Genomic DNA, 18,191 nt, shown 5'->3' on the forward strand with positions numbered 1-18,191 from the left:
CCAAACCTAAATTGCCTGAAACTACACAGCAGCCATGTTGACAAATTGTCCCACTACTGGAGAACAGAAGAAGAATCACTGCTATTTCTTTGCCCCTGTAGTGAGAATGCAACAATATAAAAGCACCTTACCTTGCACTGTATTTAGTCCCCTTGTTTAAACTTTTTCCAGATCATACTTAAGTATCAAAAACCCAGCGGGAAATTGGAAAAAAATAAGAGAATGTGCAGGATGCTATTTCCTCACACTCATTCTTTTAACTTGTCATAATCCTGATCTTTGAGTACACTGTTTTTCAGTCACGCAGTCAGTGCTGTTGTTTAATACGAATAAACACATTTTACAAAGACAAGACAAGACAAAGAGATTTGTAGGGGGAAAAAAAAAGAACTTGGGAATAGGACAGTCTTAGGTTCCAGTCCTGGGTTCACCACTTAACAACCTGTGGGGTTTTGGGCAAATTACTTAATGTCTCAGAATCACAGTTTTCTCCTCCATGAAACAGGGCTAATAATACTTGTATCACAGGTATGTTGTAAGAAGTGAGTGAACTGACATATATAAAGGGCCTAGTACAGTGTCTGGCACAAAGTAAATATACCCCTCCACTGTTGTTAGTTCCTTTCCCTAATATGGAATGAGACAAAGGAATCCGATTTGCTCACTTATTCAGCAAATTTGGCTAAGGACTGTCCTAGGATTCGTGAGGGATGTAGATTTCTTACACTCAAATCCCACCCCAAAATGATGTTACAGTTTAATAGAGTCAGTTAGGTATCTACCTAAACAACTGTAATAAAATACAGAAGGTGATAAGTGCCATAACAAAGATAGAAATAAAGTGATTGCCTTTAGCTGGAGCATCAGGAAAGGCTCTGTAAAGGTGAAGATATTTCTCTGGGTCATATCACATAAGTAGGATTGGACTATTGGAACTGTGGAGTAAGAGGTTTTCAGTTGGTCTAAGCACAGGTTTAGGAAGGAGAGTAGTAGAGAAGATATTTTGTTAAAGATACACTTATCTTATGGTTGGACACGCAGGTTGTCTGGGACCCTTGAATATCAGGCTAAGGAACCTTATTCCATAGATGGATTCCATAGATGGTATAAAGCAATTGATGATTTTGACTGACTAACAGAATCGGAATTGTATTTCAAGAAGAGAATAGTCATCAGTATGTTGGACAAACTGAAATAGGGAAGAAAGTAAACCTGAAAAATTGCTGTTCAAAAAGCATATGTTGAGTGCGTTGTGCCAGGCATGAGAAATGAATAAAATGGTTGCTTTTTCTAAGAATGAATAAAACGGATCGTTCCTTAGAAGCTCATAATCTAGTGGCCATAACAAATAACTAATAAACCATCAATGTACTGTAACAAAGATGCATGCAAAGGACCATATGAACATTTAAGAGGAAGAGATTGGTATTTGGGGCAAAAAGTAGGCTTCCCAGGGAAGTAAAAGTTGAGCTAGGTGTTGAAAGACGGATAGGCATGTGCCAGACCGAACGAGAGAAGGCTTCCCAGCAGCATTTGCCTCCATGAACAAAGGTATAGATGTTTCACGTTCAAGGAACACCTTTCAGTTAAGCTCTGAACTAGCAGGCTATTTCTGTTCTGGAACCACATCCTCACACTCTTATCTCCTAAAATTTGTAACAGAAACCTCTTTTGTTGCCTTCTAGTATATTAGAATGCTTTCTCTACTGTGAAATCTCAGAGGAAAAGAATTGCTTTTTTACTCATTTATGCTTTCTTGGGGTCCAGCACATAGTAAGTAACTATTTGATGGATGGATGGATGTCATCAAGAAGCAAACCTCGTTCTTTTCAGTTTTTCATATTTAGCTTCTTAGAAGGCAATAGCACATCATTAATTTTTTTTATTTTTTATTTATCTGGTGTTGACCTTAGGAATCCATTGGGGAGATCCAGGTGAAAGCAGTTAGATCTGTGCCACTTCTGCCTAAGGTCTCCCACTGTCTTCCTCCTATCCATATATACATAGTTCTCACAAGGCCACTGGAAAATTAAACTCTTAGAGTGGGTTCTGATTCTCACCGTGTAATCTGAGTCTGGCACTCTCACTCTGAAACCCTTTTAACCTCCCTGCTTGGTAGACCTTTCCTCTGCTTTCCAGTAATCACTCATTTTCTCTGTGGCAGTCACCTCTGTCAGAAGCATATTAGAGTTGGCACCACTCTCGTTCCACACAGAAAAGGGAGCGTCCCCTCATATCCCGGGCCTTATCCCGTAGTGAATACAGTGTGCTCTGAAAAGTATGATGGTCCTGATGTCTTTAGAATGCCTTGCAAAGGGGCATCTGTGTGCTTATGATATTCTTAGATTCTGAGATTTGGGTCTTTTCAGTCTCCTGATGAGTCTTCCAGATGCTTTCCCACTCGTGATCGCCGAGTTTGTACTCAGATCTCTTGGTGGAATATTTTCTCACCTGTACTCCTCTGGCACTGTTTCAGAATTTTGGTACTCAGAGCATTCCTGTTATGTGTGCACCACCCAGACTCAAGCATGAATTCACCAAGAAAAAAAGCCCTGTCTTACTTATCACTGGACCCCTGGCACAGTACATAGCACAGAGTATCTACCATCTATCAAAAATAACAGATTTTCTAGTCCATAGAAAAAAATAAAACAGTAAGTTATCTGACAAAATAGAGTTAATAATCAAGTTTATTGATTTTATATTTTTCATTTTCATCCAACTGAAACCTCATTCACACATATACACTCACTTCTCATCTCCTCTCTCTGCCTTATTTCCTTTGTAGCACTTTCTAAAGGATCATATGTCTATTTTATTTTCTGTCTTATTAGAATATAAATTCCACGAGGGCAGGGATTTTTTTAATGTTTGGTTCACTGATGGCTCCAGAGTCTGTAACAGTGAGGAGACATTTATAGAATAGGCCTTCAGTAAATACTTAAGTAAATTGTTCGTATATATTCAAATACAGCCTTAACATGGTATATCTAGGGGGACAAAAGTATTGCTTTTTGCACTTTTAGGGAGCCTGACACTCTTAAGGTATTTAAGGGCTTATTTTCACTAAATGTTATGTGAATTATTTCCTGAAGCTTCAAAGTGAAATGCACAGCTTAAAAGAATCAAATAGGTAGGTCTAATTAAGTATGCTACACCTCATTTTTAGGTTGGCAGGTTTACCACAACAAATGTTTATTGAAATCTATTTTGTGCCAGGTCCATGCATACAATAAGTACCTATGCTGTGCTCTCAAAAAGCATATAATAGGAGAGATAAGGTGCTATGATAGCACTAACACAGGGTACCAGAGCCTTACATAGGAGACACACTTAGTCATGGGGGATTAGGGGAGGTGTCACGGAGGCTTCTTGGAATAATTGACATGTATATTGAAATATGAGGGACAAATAGGAATTAACAAGGTCATAGTAGGGAAGCACAGGTCTTTGCCCTTGAGAAGCTCACTATCTAATGGGGCAGATGGGTAACACAAGCAACCAACCGTAATGCAGTTTGTTATAAGAGAGACGTGATCAAAGTGCTCATTGAACTTAGATGAGGAAGAGATTGATTCCTTTTGACAAAAAAAGAGAACATTTCACCATTCTAGGGGAAGTAAAACTTGAGCTAGATGTTGAAATACAGTTTGGAATGTGTTAGGCAGACAAAGCAGCATATAGAGGAATAGAGACAAGAGAGAGTCGGCATCAGTGGGTTTGCAGAGAATTAAGAATGGCCAAACCATAGATAAGGGGAGGAGCGCTAAGAGACGAGACTGGAGGTAGGCAGGGACCAGATATTAAGGACCTTGTTTGCCATGCTAAGGAACTTGAAATTTATTCTAAGAGCAGGGAAGAAAATTGTGATCTTTTCTCACCTTGGAGGTCACTACCCATACCACACAGGAAAGGAACAACATGAGGTGATTCCGTTCAGCACTTCCATCTGAAACAAAAAGACAAGTACATTGAAAAACATCAGAAAGAGACAGATTTAGGGATTAGGAAAAGAAAAAGGAAATGAAGGTAGTGGCATAGGAAGGGGTTTTTCTGCTGCAGTTTTAGGCCTTAATTTTATATGTCTGTGTCCATTTGTTAGGAGGAGGCCAGTTACGGGTTAAAGGGTCAGTGGAGCTGAGTCAGAGTTTTCCAGGTTCTGGTGGTCTCAGCCATTGACTTACCAGAGACATGCACTCCTTAGTATTGATGAGGGTGTTTGAGAATTTCTCCTTGAGTGTACAAGGGACTACCTTTTAGCAAACTGACCTTGAGTTGAGATTAAAAATTACCCAAAGCTTTTCTTCAAGCTGTCATCCCCAGCGTTCCTTGGGGCTATAGTGGGACTAAGCAGAGTTAAGTCAACAACTTAAAATAAAAGAATGTAGATAATTTCTAAGCTGGGAGATAAATGCATGGGCTTTACTATTTCCCTCTACTTTTATGTATTTTCAAAGTTACATAATAAACAACATTTTTTTCTTAAGTAGTTTGATGCCCAACAAACACTGATAATAGCAATTCACATTTTTTACCCCTCATTAACTAAACTTATTTTCCTTTCCTGCAATATTAAGCATAATTCTTTAAATATGTTACATGATACTTCATAAGTATGCTAAACATAGAACAAATGTGGATTCCTTTTTTTTCTTTTTAAGTGGCACCGATTTTCAGAAACAATATTTCTTTTGACCCTTAAATTCTTTAACAGGCTTTATAAAAGGTACCCAACATATATTCCCATTCTTCAGAGGGCTGTTGAGCAGTGGTATGGAGAGCCAGCATGTACAACTCCCATCTTAAAACTTATGGCAGAACTGATGCAAAACAGGTAAGAGGTAGCATAGGCAAGTGAAAAGGTCATTTACTATTTGGTAGCACTCTTCAGAGGTCAGACTTTCCTGCCTGGTGTCTGTATATTTAAGACTTAGCAAGAACCCAGGAACCAAAACTTAAGATGATCAGTTGAAGGCAGTAGAATTAGAGATATAAGGTTGAGACTTTGGGCGAGAAAGAATTTAGTATACTTAGGTGTATATGGGGACTATGGGAACTGGGAAAAAAATTGGAAGACTGCAGCCACCATTATTTAAAAGATTCAAAAGCACAAGATGGAGGAAGGTAGGTTTTTGTTTTGTTTTGTTTATAAATTTATTTATTTTTGGCTGCATTGGGTCTTCGTTGCTGCGCGCAGGCTTTCTCTAGTTGCAGCGAGCGGGGGCTACCCTTCATTGCGGTGCACGGGCTTCTCATTGCGGCAGCTTCTGTGCAGACCACGGGCTCTAGGTATGTGGGCTTCAGTAGTTGTGGCTCGCGGGCTCTATATCGCAGGCTCAGTAGTTGTGGCGCACGGGCTTAGTTGCTCCGCAGCATGTGGGATCTTCCTGGACCAGGGCTCGAACCCGTGTCCCCTGCATTGGCAGGCGGATTCTTAACCACTGTGCCACCAGGAAAGTCCCAGGGCAGTTTTAACTGTCTCATTGCTTAACTGCAGTTCTGTAGAGGAGGAAAGGAGTTTAGAGGTCTCTGAGTTGAGATGCTTTATTTTATGGATAAGGGAACTGAGTCCCAGAGCAATTCGTGGACACATAGTTTGTCTCAGAAGCCCTGGGGATTGTTCCTGCCTTGACTTCTAAGTTATCCTTCTTCCTCTGTGCCAAGATGCACATATGTGGATGATTTATGCACTCACAATTTTTATTTAAATAGCAACTACCACACTTCTCAGAAATTGCCTAGGTGACCTTATAATTTGCGTAGACAAGCAGAGGTTCAGGTTCTTTGTATATAAATATTAACAAAGGTGTAGCTAAAAGAGAAAAACTGCCATAATATAATTAGTTTTACCTCTTTAAAATATGTCATTATGAATATGGCTTAGCACCAAATTACCTGTCACTTAGCCATACTGTTTCATCAGTTCCTCTTTGTAAATTGCGTGTTGGAAGGGAGATATCCAGACAGGGAAGGAGTATGGGTTGCAACTCTAATTTGATCTATGGTGCTGAGTTTTTCACAGCAATAATTTAAAATTTTTAAAACAAGAGGTGGGAAAAGACCTGGCAAATAAATAAATGTGAGTATTCTTTTGAAAGCTGTTAGTTTTTTTAAAACTGTTTTCTAGGTGCCTTAAATACTAAACGAAGGGTGGCTATATAGTTTATATTAGAAATTTAGTTTTTATTAAATTACAGTTTTTTCAGCCAGATAATTAATAGTTCATATTACTGATATAACATTTAATACTAAAGGAAAAAATCATTACGTTGAATATTGTAAAGTATTTTATATCTGCCGTAGGTGGATAATTCATATCTAGCACAGTTGTCCAAAGAACTACCTGGTAAAAATTTGTAATCCCAGAAAATGTTATCTTGTCTATATTTCTCTGGAACCTAATGTGAATTATGTATATACATTTCTTTAATCGGAATTCTATGCCAACAATCAAATGTTTCCAGTAGATAAGTTATAATTGCACTTAATTCTGAAGCATTTTGAAAAAGCATAGAGAAGCAGCAATTTATTCTATTCCTAGCAACTTATTTTGTTCCTTGGCAAATATCTTTGCTTTTTGGTGTTTCTTTGCTATGACCTATTTCATATTTTTGCTGATCCTTTTAAAAATATACCATTATTTCTTAAAAGCAGAGCAACAAGGTATATTGGAGCCAGCTAAAGCCAAAGTGATGTTAAAAAAGCAAATATTATGTCAGGATGGCATGTCAGTCCTTTACACTTTTCAGACTGTTCCCCAACCTGTTAGGAACTAGGGAAGTAGAACTGTTCTTATTTAGAACTTCTGGGATTTGTTTCTCTTTACTTGAGCTATGTTCGATGGAAACTATAGTCTGTATGTAATTTAATGTGTTTGAAATATGCTTGAAGTATCAAGTGATTCATTATGCATACGAGCAGTATTAAAAGTACTTAGATTTCCTGTTATTTTATAATTTGTTTTAAAGATGTGTATTAGGCACTACAGGAGATCTCAAGTGTAAATCTCTATCCAAGTAACTATATAAACTTATACATACTTGGGGTTTTCTTTATTATTATGTATCAGCCACTTTGCATGAAAGGAGAGGGGTATAAGAGGTCAGTGATATAGGATGTCAGGATATTGTTTTGACAGATAAAAAGTGAATTCTTTGAATCAGCAAATAAATGAAAATAATTTTATTGTTCTAGTATCTTTATAGTGAGAGAATTAGCACACACGTTTTATCAATACTTGTTTAATGGAATGACACTTTAAAAAGGGGATAATTGTACTGTTGCTACTTCTAATAAATGAAAATTCTGGGTATTTTAAACCTATATTTGGTTTTTTTATCTGCACATATAGTCTGAATTTTTGCTGTATTTCTTAGATCCCAGCGTTTGAACTTTGATGTATCATCTCCTAATGGAATTCTTCTCTTCAGAGAAGCTAGTAAAATGATTTGCACTTATGGTGAGTATCCTTTTCCATATTTGTCTCTGCAATATAACTTTTATCTCTTTGGAGGAAAGAATGATGTTAGTTATTTTGTTCTTTTGAACCTTCATATCTGTATGAATTGGTGAAGTGGGTAATAGGGGTGCAAAAAGCCAGGTAGCTATCATATTGACATCAAGAGAAATAAGCAACATGCCTTTGACTACAGATCATGCCTGACCAACTTGATGAATTTCTTTTAGATGAAATTGCAGTGTCAGTAGGCAAAGGGAATACACTGTAGACAGAATATTGAAAAGTTATAGCATGTTGAAAATCGCTAAAAGTTACATCAGGGAGTTTAGTGTATTGCGTCAAAGGATGCTTAAATCAGTATGTCACCGGCACTGAATTTTGGAAAAATATCCTGGTAAAGCGCAGTAAATATTTTATTGTAGGAAATCTGGGGGCACTGCATCCTAAGAATCAGAGTTCTACAGTAATGATTGTTCTATTCAATTATAGTACCAAAAAAATGTGGGTTAGTAGTTAGAAATGAGCGTTAGAACTACCATAAACCCTAATATTTGCCACTTCTGACAGCTTCATCAATGAAATTCTCAACTCTCTGAGACCTTTATGTAGCCAGGGAATGAGGATATGATACAACAGATAAGAATCCTCTGTTAGTTCGCCACAAACTGACTGAATACTAACTACAGGCTGGACACTTTGCATGGTTCTTCTTGAGAGATGTCTCTCTGTGTCCTCCTTTCCTTTGCCCTCTTCTTTTTTGCCTGTCTGGTCTTACTTTCCCAAATCAACAGCCAGCTCTGTGTTTGGCCTCAAAAATTGCCTGTGATTCTCATACTTCTTTTGGAGTACCTAGAAACAGATTTTCCAAAATTTTGTAAAGCTTCTTTAAGTGAGTGTGTGTATGTAGGAACAGCCATTAAAAGTGTATTAGTTTATTTTGTGTATGGTGTTAGGGAGTGTTCTAATTTCATTCTTTTACATGTAGCTGTCCAGTTTTCCCAGCACCACTTATTGAAGAGGCTGTCTTTTCTCCATTGTATATTCTTGCCTCCTTTATCAAAGATAAGGTGACCATAGGTGCGTGGGTTTATCTCTGGGCTTTCTATCCTGTTCCATTGATCTGTATTTCTGTTTTTGTGCCAGTACCATACTGTCTTGATTACTGTAGCTTTGTAGTATAGTCTGAAGTCAGGGAGCCTGATTCCTCCAGCTCCGCTTTTCCTTCTCAAGATTGCTTTGGCCATTCAGGGTCTTTTGTGTTTCCATACAAATTGTGAAATTTTTTTTGTTCTAGTTCTGTGAAAAATGCCATTGGTAGTTTGATGGGGATTGCATTGAATCTGTAGATTGCTTTGGGTAGTATAGTCATTTTCACAGTGTTGATTCTTCCAATCCAAGAACATGGTATATCTCTCCATCTGTTTATATCATCTTTAATTTCTTTCATCAGTGTCTTATAGTTTTCTGCATACAGGTCTTTTGTCTCCTTAGGTAGGTTTATTCCTAGGTATTTTCTACAGCAGAAACTAACACAACATTGTAAAGCAACTGAACTCCAATTTAAAAAAATTAAAAAGCATATTACTTTTTAAAAAGTAAAACCTATTTTAAAAAGCAGAAAAAGTTCTTTTAAATTGTTTTTACTTGAACTCAAAATATTCTGGGACTCTGTTCTGTATGCACTGTAGGCCTCTGTTAAAAATGCTTAGTTTTAATTGTACATTTGATTTTTAGAGTTTGAGGTCATAAGTGTATAGAAACTACAGAAAGCACTTATTTAAGACAGTAAATTTAAACTCTCCTATTTTCATCTGTACCAGCAACTATATTGCCACAACTTTTGCATCTGTTGAAAATGGACGCATTAGAATCACATAAAGTAGAAATGCTTTGCTGCCCAAAGGTAGAAATGGACCCCTTTTTGAATATTCTCAGTACAGCTTGTTGTGTTTCCAGGGTATATCTAATTCCTTTCAGTGTCTTATCATAAAAGACATATGACTGGAGCTTTTTCCAAAAGAATGGTATCTTTAAAAAAACATAGATTTTGGCAATTAAAAGATCTGAGTACCAATTCTAGTACCAACCCATATCAACTCCATGACATTCAGCTAAGACACTACACCTCTTTGGCCTAGTTTTCTCATATGTAAAATTAGAAATAATGAATACCTACTGACCTATCTGTCTAGTTAGGATTAGAGGTGGTTAATTGAGCTACTCTGGGTAAAGGGCTTGGCACAGGTTGTGACATGGCTTAGGTACTCAGTGAATATGCCTTTCCTTGATCCAAAGCCATTCTCTTACACTCACAGAACCAGCCTCCTTTGGGTAGGGGTTCACTGACCTCATCACTTTCTTATTCAGGAATGCCTTCTGTTTAGACCATGCTGTCCTGCTTCCTTCTGCCTGTAACAAGTGCTAAGCGTCTATTTCCTCACTTCTTAAAAAGAAATACTTCCCCATTATGAAACAATGCACATATAAGAATTTCTTAGTAGTCAATAGACCTTTAACTCTACAAATGTTTGTTTCCTGTTACCAACCACAGTTGTATCTTTCCTTCCCCCTTTTCTGGATCCAGTTTCTTTTACTGAGGCTTACTCACTCTTACAGTAGGGCTGATAAGAGCAGCAACTTCTTCCTCTTCCAGGATCACTGAATCTCTAGTATAGGACAGAACGTTTGTCCAGCAAGTGATACCAAAAGGAATCTCAGGACATCGCCAAGTCTATGGGCTTCAAAAGCTATTCAGTCCTCTGTCAGGTTGTTTAACATAGACAAAAGCATTGCAGCAAAAGTTGAGAAAGAAAACTGTGAGGATTATATTGGAGGAAGAAGAAGAGGAGGAGGCAGAGGGAGAGAGAGGAAGAAAAGAGAAAGAAAAGCAGAAAAAAGAAAAAGAAAAGAGAAAACCTTCAAAGCATTCTTGAGAAGAAAAGCCAATAAGGAGTTTTCTTACTCTGAAGAAAGACTAGGAGATTAGGGTAAGGTTCTTCTCCTTAGTTTGGACTAATAATAATGGTTGCTTCCATTTTTTAATCAACTATTATGTGCCTGCTCCTATACTAGACCATTAATCATACATTAGCCCATTGAATCCTTAAGGTAAGTATTATTATCTGCCACTCACTAGTCACTTGGCCTTGGTTAAGTTGCTAAGCCTCTCTTGCTTCACTTTCTTGTTAAACAGAGAAAATAATACCTACTTCATAGGGTGGTTGTGAGGATTCAATTACATGGTGCATGGAAAGCCCTTAGATCACTTAGCTACTGTGATTACTGTTATGAAGAAATTGAAGCTCATAAGAAGTTAAAGAGTTGCCAGATATTACATAGTTAGCAAATAGTCAAATTGGAATTTCATTCAAAGTCTGTATAACTTCAGACAGTAGTCTTTCCATGTTCCTTTCTGCCACTTGAGAGTTGCCACACAAAGTTGGGTATTTTTGATGAAGTACTGCTCTTTAAGTATGGTGATTTCTATCCTAAAACTTAAGGAAAATGAAGGCTCAATGGAAAAATGTCCTTCAACTTTGTCACCAGTGACTTTGACACATGCGCTTTACATAGAATGATAGAAAACTCTTTTTCAGCCTTCACTGATTCCACATGCTGGCCTCAGTCAGCCGAGCTGATTTTGTCTGTCTTTACCTGTGTAATGTTTTATTACCCATGCTTTTACCTCTGGAGATTCTAATATGCTCACTGAAGGGAGATCCTATGGTTGCCATCCAGTAGTCTAGAAGATGAGGAAAAGAATGACTAGGAGGGTACAGAAGAACCAACAGTATTTACTTCTGTGGTAAGCCAAGGTGAAGGAAGGGAGAGCCCATAGAAGAAAGGGGCCAGAACATTCTCTGATCCCTTCTGTTCCCATCCTCGCTGGGTTCCTTCTCTGCTCACCTGTCATGGGCCGTATTTGTGTAATCGATGATTGGGGCAGTTCAGAGGGGGGAAGAACTCATTTCCACATGCACCTGATTCGTTATATATTTTATGGAATACCTCCACCTCGCTACTCAATGAGACTGGCAGAAAAATAGTACTTTTGATATGCTGTTTTATTTATCTACATTCTGTCATGATATACTTTGATGGAAGTTTTTAATTTTGCCTCAGCTCTCAGCTCTCTCGCCGTTACAGCTCAGGGTCAGCAATGAGGTTAGCCACAGTAGCACAAAACAATTTCCTGTTTGTGCAGCCCAGGTAGCATTTGGATGAGGATTAGATTTTACCACATTTTCTACTAGCCCAAGCCTATTATTTCTAATGAGTTTTAAATTGCTTCAAGAACATGTATTTCAAAATTTAGTGCTATGATCCGTTCAGCCTGAGCAACTTAATAAAAGAAATTTCTTTCTTAAATTTTTGGTTAAAATGTTGCATGCAGTGTAATAAATGTTATTACTTTGGGAACCTACTTCTCAGTTTTAAGAACTGGGTGGTTTTTATGCTCAGTTTCCATTTGTCTAATCTTTTCTTCCCTTTGCCTCTGGGTAATGGTATCTTTAGTGACATCTGTTGGTTAAAGAGTGCGCAGAAGGGGGAAATAGTGGTTGTTTTTATAAGACTGGCAAAAATGGAGCTGCTTTTATTCCTTCCTTAGGTACCTGATTTAAAGAAAGCTCAGTGTGTGAAAAATCTAAACTTTAATAGTGGAGAGAACAACTATAATTATTCACTGTACATAAGAATTTACATCAGGGTTCTTTTGAGCAATATATGCTCCAGGTGCATTTAAGGTATGATCTAATAATATGCTTAAATTGAATTTGTAAACTGATATACAAGCCGCTGTTATTTACTGTGACCTAGAAAACAAACCAGTGGTTTTCCAACTGGGTTTTTCAGAGCCCTAGAGATCTGTGAAAGTACCACAGAGCCTCTCCAGAGAGGGGGGAGGAGGGGACCCTACTGCCACTTTGACCAGAGCCACCCAGCTATATATAGTTGCACTAGATTTATTTGTAATAGGGGTCACCTGCTTAAAGATTTTTTTTTTTAGTAAAAGAGCTTGAAAATTACTGGTATGTATTGATACTATTAGAAGCATTGTAAGAATAAAGGATTATGATTTCTATTTATGTTTAAATGATTACAGAAAGATAGCTGGACAGGGCTTCTCTGGTGGCGCAGTGGTTGAGAGTCCGCCTGCTGATGCAGGGGACACGGGTTCGTGCCCCGGTCCAGGAAGATCCCACATGCCGCGGAGCGGCTAGGCCCGTGAGCCATGGCCACTGAGCCTGTGTGTCCAGAGCCTGTGCTCCGCAACGGGAGAGGCCACAGCAGTGAGAGACCCGCGTACCGCAAAAAAAAAAGATAGCTGAACAATGTGTTGGACTTGAAATAATTAGAGACTTAAAATGTTATCAGGAAATAACAGTTCTGGAAAACAGATCATCCAGGAACCATGGACATAACCTTAGATTGTATCAGAAACGTGGTCAGGGACATAGAGTTGTATCAGAAACGTGGTCGGAGACATAGGACAACAAAGTAGTAGAGTAAGCTCACAAAAATCTTCTTAAGGCGATGGAATGATCAACACCTTGAGGATCCCAGGCCTTGAGGAATACATTTCACAGTGAATCCACACGTGTTGGACTTGGCCACTTCTGCACACAAGCAAAAACTGCTAAACAAGCTGTTAAATAAGTAAGCGTGATCTCCAAACAAGTGGCTTAGAGTTCAGTCGATTCTTTCATCCATGCAGCTAACGTTTATTGAGCATTTACTATGTGTTTGAGAGTTACAAGGGATAGGAAGAGAAATAAGACACACAAAAATAATCTTACTGATTCTTCTCTTAGTGGAGTCCAGCAGTGTATTCAGACAAGTAAATAAAGAATTATAATGTGTTGTGCTCACTTTTATGCTTAAGAAGCATACAGAGTGCTATGGGAGCCCAGAAGTTTCTAACTCAAAACTGAGGAGCCAGAGAAGGAAATAAGAATAGGGCCTGGAAATTTGAGGAGGGCATTTCAAGCAGGCAATAGCTTTTACAAAATCATATAAATATAAAACATTAGCATGGTCTACCAGTAAACTGAAGGATTTCAGAATTGCTGGAGAAAGTAGAAAGTGAAAATTCCTGATTATCTCATCACTCAAAGATAACCATCATTAACAGTTTAGTGTGTGCTCATTCATACTTTTTTATGTGTGCATATACATATATTATTCCAAAAGTGGTATTATAATATACTTGCTAATCTGCAATTTGCTATTTTTTACTTATATCATGGCCATCACTTTATATTAATACATATCTAAATCTACCGTATCTCCTTTTTTCCTTTGGTTTTTCATAATTTTTTCTACCATATCTTTTAAAATAGATGTAAAGCATTCCATTTTATGGTCATACTATAATTTATTTAATTATTCACCTTTTGATAAACGTAATTTTTATAAACATGTAATTTTCACTATAATACACTGTTGCAGCAAGTGCATACACTGTACATTCAGCTTCGTGAGCTTCACTCAGTCAACAAAGATATATATTGAGAGTAGCAGGTGCTGTTCTAGACTCTGGATATATCAGTGAGCAAAACTGAAAAAGAAATTATTTTGTATGTCAGAAGGTAATAAGTGCTATGGGGAAAAAAAAAGAAAGAAAGCAAATCAAGATGGGAGCATTAGGGGCTTCCCTGGTGGTGCAGTGGTTGAGAGTCCGCCTGCCGATGCAGGGGATACGACTTCGTGCCCCGGTCCAGGAAGATCCCACATGCCGCGGAGCGGCTAGGCCCGTGAGCCATGGCCGCTGAGCCTGCACGTCCGGAGCCTGTGCTCCGCAACGGGAGAGGCCACAACAGTGAGAGGCCTGCATACGGCAAAAAAATAAAATAAAATAAAATAAAGATGGGAGCATTAGAAGTACCAGGGATTGGGAAACATGTTGCATTACTAAGTAAAGTGATCGAGGTAGGCCTCATTGAGAAAATGACATTTGAGCAAAGACTTACAGTAAATAAGGGAGTTAATTACGCAGATATCTTGGGGAAAAGTATTCCAGGCTGAAGGAACACCAAGTTTTAGGGTCCTAAGGCAAGAGTGTATCTGGCATGTCTGAAGAACGGCAAGGACATTGGTTGCTGGAACAGAGTGAACAAAAGAGAGTAATAACAAAAGCAATGTCATGTAACGTCATATCCTGTAAAGGTTATCAGGACTTTGACTTTAACTCCAAGTGAAGGAGAAGGACTTTAGAATGTTTTGAGCAGAGGGCTGACATGATTTGCTATTGGCTTTGACCAAGGTGATAGCAGTGGGAGTAGTGAGAAGTGGTTAGATTCTGGATATATCTTGAAGGTAAATCCAATTTCTTGATGGATTGGATATATGGTATGAGAGAGAAAATGTAATCAAGGGATTTTGGCATAAACAACTGGAAGGATGAAGTTACCATTAACTGAGATGGAAAAGGCTGAGAATGGGTGTGAGGGGGACTCAAAAGTTCCATTTTGGTTGTGTTGAGCTTGAGGTGTTGATTAGACATTCACGTGGAGGTGTTGAATACGGAGTTGGATATACAAGTCTGAGGATTGGAAGAGGTCTGGCCTAGAGAAACAAATACGGGAGTCATTAACTCTTAGACGGCATTTAAAGCTGCAAAGCTAGATAAGATCACCGGGGTGGGGGTATGAATTTAAATATAAAAGATTTAGCTTCGAGTTCAGGGGTATTCTGTGTTACGAGGAAAGGGAGAAGAGGAGGAACCAGCAAAGGAGAGAATGAGCAAACACTGAAGTAAGAGAAAATCAGGAGAGTGTGTGTCTTGGAAGGCAAGGAAGAAGAGGTAGTCAGCTGTGTCAAAAGCTGCCGATGAATCAAATAAGATGCGGACTAAGAGTCGACCATTATGTTTAGGGACAAGGAGGTCATTGGGAACCTTGAAAAGAGCACTTTCAGTGGAGTGGGTGTAAAAGAGAATCAGAGGAGAAGAAATGAAGACAGTGAAGGTCACAGTTCTTTTAAGGAGTTTTGTTACAAAGGGGAGTAATATCAGGCAGGGAAGTAGGGCCAAGAGAAAGTTTTTTTTAAAATAAAAAAGATTGCATAGGAGAGAAAGGGGGAAAATGCTGTGCTTTGTTCTCAAGCACATAAGAGGAGATGGGAGCTAGTTCAACATACTGAGGGGCTGGCTTTTATAGAAGACAGTGTGTAAGTGCAAACGCTAGGAGATAGGTAGATATGGTAGTGAACATTTGGAATTAGAATATATTCCCAAAAGTGGATTTACGCATTTTTAATATTTTTAATAAAATTTACCAAATTACCCTCTAGAATCGTTATACTAATTCACATTCCCAACAATTTCCTTAATTTCCCACATGCTTATCAATGCTGCATTGTTTTAATCTTTTTCAACATGAAAGGGAAATGTTATATTCCTTTCCAGTCTCCACAGCTTCATTTCTGTCCCAGACCATTTACGTCCAGGGGCCTCAGCTGGTTTGCACAGAGACAGACTGGGTTGAGTGACCTGAAGTAAAGGAATGTCAGGAAGCTTGCACTTCTCTTCCCATAATTGTTCTGATGGCGAATGAAGACATTCAACCTGTAGAGCTGTCAGCTAAATATCAAATTCACTTTAAAATTTTAGAGATTAAAAGGGAAAAAGAAAAGGTAAATCAATGTAATGGATTGCTCTATAAACCAGGAAGTGACATTGTTCATACTGTTAGTTCTTCCTGGTATAAAATACAACTACAGTATATCTTATCCCTTGCACCTTTTTTAAAACGTATTCTTTTGAGGGCACAGAGAACTGGTAGATTGTGGGCCAAAGACCCCCTGCAGCCAGTTCTCTTTGGAAGGAATAAAGGGAAAGTGGTCGAAGATGTAGTATTGACCTTACTTTGAATTATGTGTTAGAAGGAAGGGACATTATTCTACACCAAACACACCCAGCCTTACCTCCTCCTCTTTTTCAGGCCATAGCTCCCCATGTATGAATTTACAGGCTAGTAGACTGGAGAAAGAAATGAACGCCTAGTACTGTGTATCGTTATGGTTTACATGACCACTGTGCCAGTTACTGTGGTAAGCACGTTACGTATGCTGTCCCTTTTACTCCACATAAGAGCCTTGTGAGTTATAAGTACTGTTATTGTCCTCGTTTTACAGATGAGGAAACTGACTTACAGAGACTAATAATCTGTTCAGACACCCAGGTAGTGAGCAAAGAAGTAGGATTCAAACCCCAGGTCGGTATGACTCAGAAGCCCACCTGGTTCATGACTACCTTACGCACTGTCTGTCTGTTTTCTGTTAGACTACTATCTTGTTACACAGTTCTCCAGCTGAGGCCTTTGAAGGAAGGCCACTTCTTTTTGGGTGTAGGGAGCCTCTTCTGTAGAGGACATCATGGAGTCAGTCATCAGGGAAGAGATAGGGTCTCAGAAGGGGAAAAAGTTGTTTAAAACATAGGTCTGAAAGTAGATATCAGATAAACAGAAAAGGAGATTTTGCATCTTCTTATATATCCTTCTCTAAATCTACTTATTGAGAGTGGTCTAGAAGGGTACTTCTGAATGCTGGAAGCTAACCAAACACACACACACACACACACACACACACACACACAAAAGGGGGGCTTCTCCAAAAAAGACAGAATAGAGGTTAAGAAAGAGGAACCCAAGCAGTTAATGTAAGCTTATAATGAGGGAAATATATGTAATAAGCAAAATTATAGCAGGAGTCTTCTATGCTTATTTCCCAGGTTTTTTCCCCTTATTATTTAGTGAGATTTCTTTTCCTGTTATAGCATATACAACAGTAAGAATGGCAGTTCCATAACACTTGTGCTTCCCTTCCTCAGTCATTGCCCTTAACCAGGTAAACCATTCAGTTCACAGCATCCTTTTCCAGAGCCCCAGCATAGCCTCAACATCTGTCTTACCCAGGTCTGATGTTAAGGTTGTAACAGCATCTCATTCCCCTGCTCCCAGTTGTGGCAGATATAATCAGTGGGAAACAATCAGAGATTTTCCTTTTGATTCTAAACTTTAGAAGTCTCTTATTAAAGAAAGTATCATTTCCTTTTGTACAAGTGGCAACTGCTACTGGCTTCAGTGGCTGCCAGCCTGGCAATGCCTTCATCTCCCAGCGATCCATCAGTGTAATAAAGATCTCCCTCTTAGGAAGGAAATTCTGGGAAGGAAGGAGATGGGACTTTATGGGTGTGGGGTGGAATAAGGAAGGCAAGGAGGGTTGTCATACCTATAGAGGAACATCAAAACCAAACCTCAGCTCAGTCACTTTTGTTTACAGCAATGTGAGTCTAACTGCTAGATTTTAAGCTTTTGGAGGGCAGGGCCTCCAATTTTAGTAAGTGTTGTTGAATAACATAGATTGAATAAAGCTGACCGGAGTGAATAATGATGCGGCCACATCTTCTCTTCCATAGTCTTACAGCCACCACGGAATGCGGAGCCACTTGAGCACAATTAAATATAGTTTCCTCTTTCAAAAGTATTACTTTTTCAAGGTCATAATGCTATACTAATTACTGTTTTAATTAACACAGATGTGTCTGAAGCAGTCCAAAAAAACAAGTATGCCAGATTGCAGCTTTAACACAGCAATAAAAGTTGTGATTCTAAATAATTAATCCTTCTTGATGATAGGTTATCCAGTCCTTTAGAATCAAAAATTTTTCCCCATCACAATTCTTCGTCTTCCTATTCAATCTTGTGCTGAAGAATATAGGATCTTTACTTCC

At 38.5% G+C, this 18,191-nt stretch overlaps 1 protein-coding gene across 1 annotated transcript in view; it reads left to right on the top strand.

Annotated features, from left to right (window-relative positions):
* Positions 1 to 18,191, top strand: part of RANBP17 (RAN binding protein 17) — a 316,069-nt gene that overhangs the window by 253,374 nt on the left and 44,504 nt on the right. The window contains exons 21-22 of the mRNA XM_065873435.1: positions 4,727 to 4,834; positions 7,377 to 7,459. Of these exons, the coding sequence (XP_065729507.1) occupies positions 4,727 to 4,834; positions 7,377 to 7,459 (191 nt within the window). The remainder of the gene's footprint in view (positions 1 to 4,726; positions 4,835 to 7,376; positions 7,460 to 18,191) is intronic.

The sequence above is a fragment of the Phocoena phocoena genome, chromosome 3, assembly GCF_963924675.1.
Source record: "Phocoena phocoena chromosome 3, mPhoPho1.1, whole genome shotgun sequence".
Taxonomy (NCBI): Eukaryota; Metazoa; Chordata; class Mammalia; order Artiodactyla; family Phocoenidae; genus Phocoena; species Phocoena phocoena.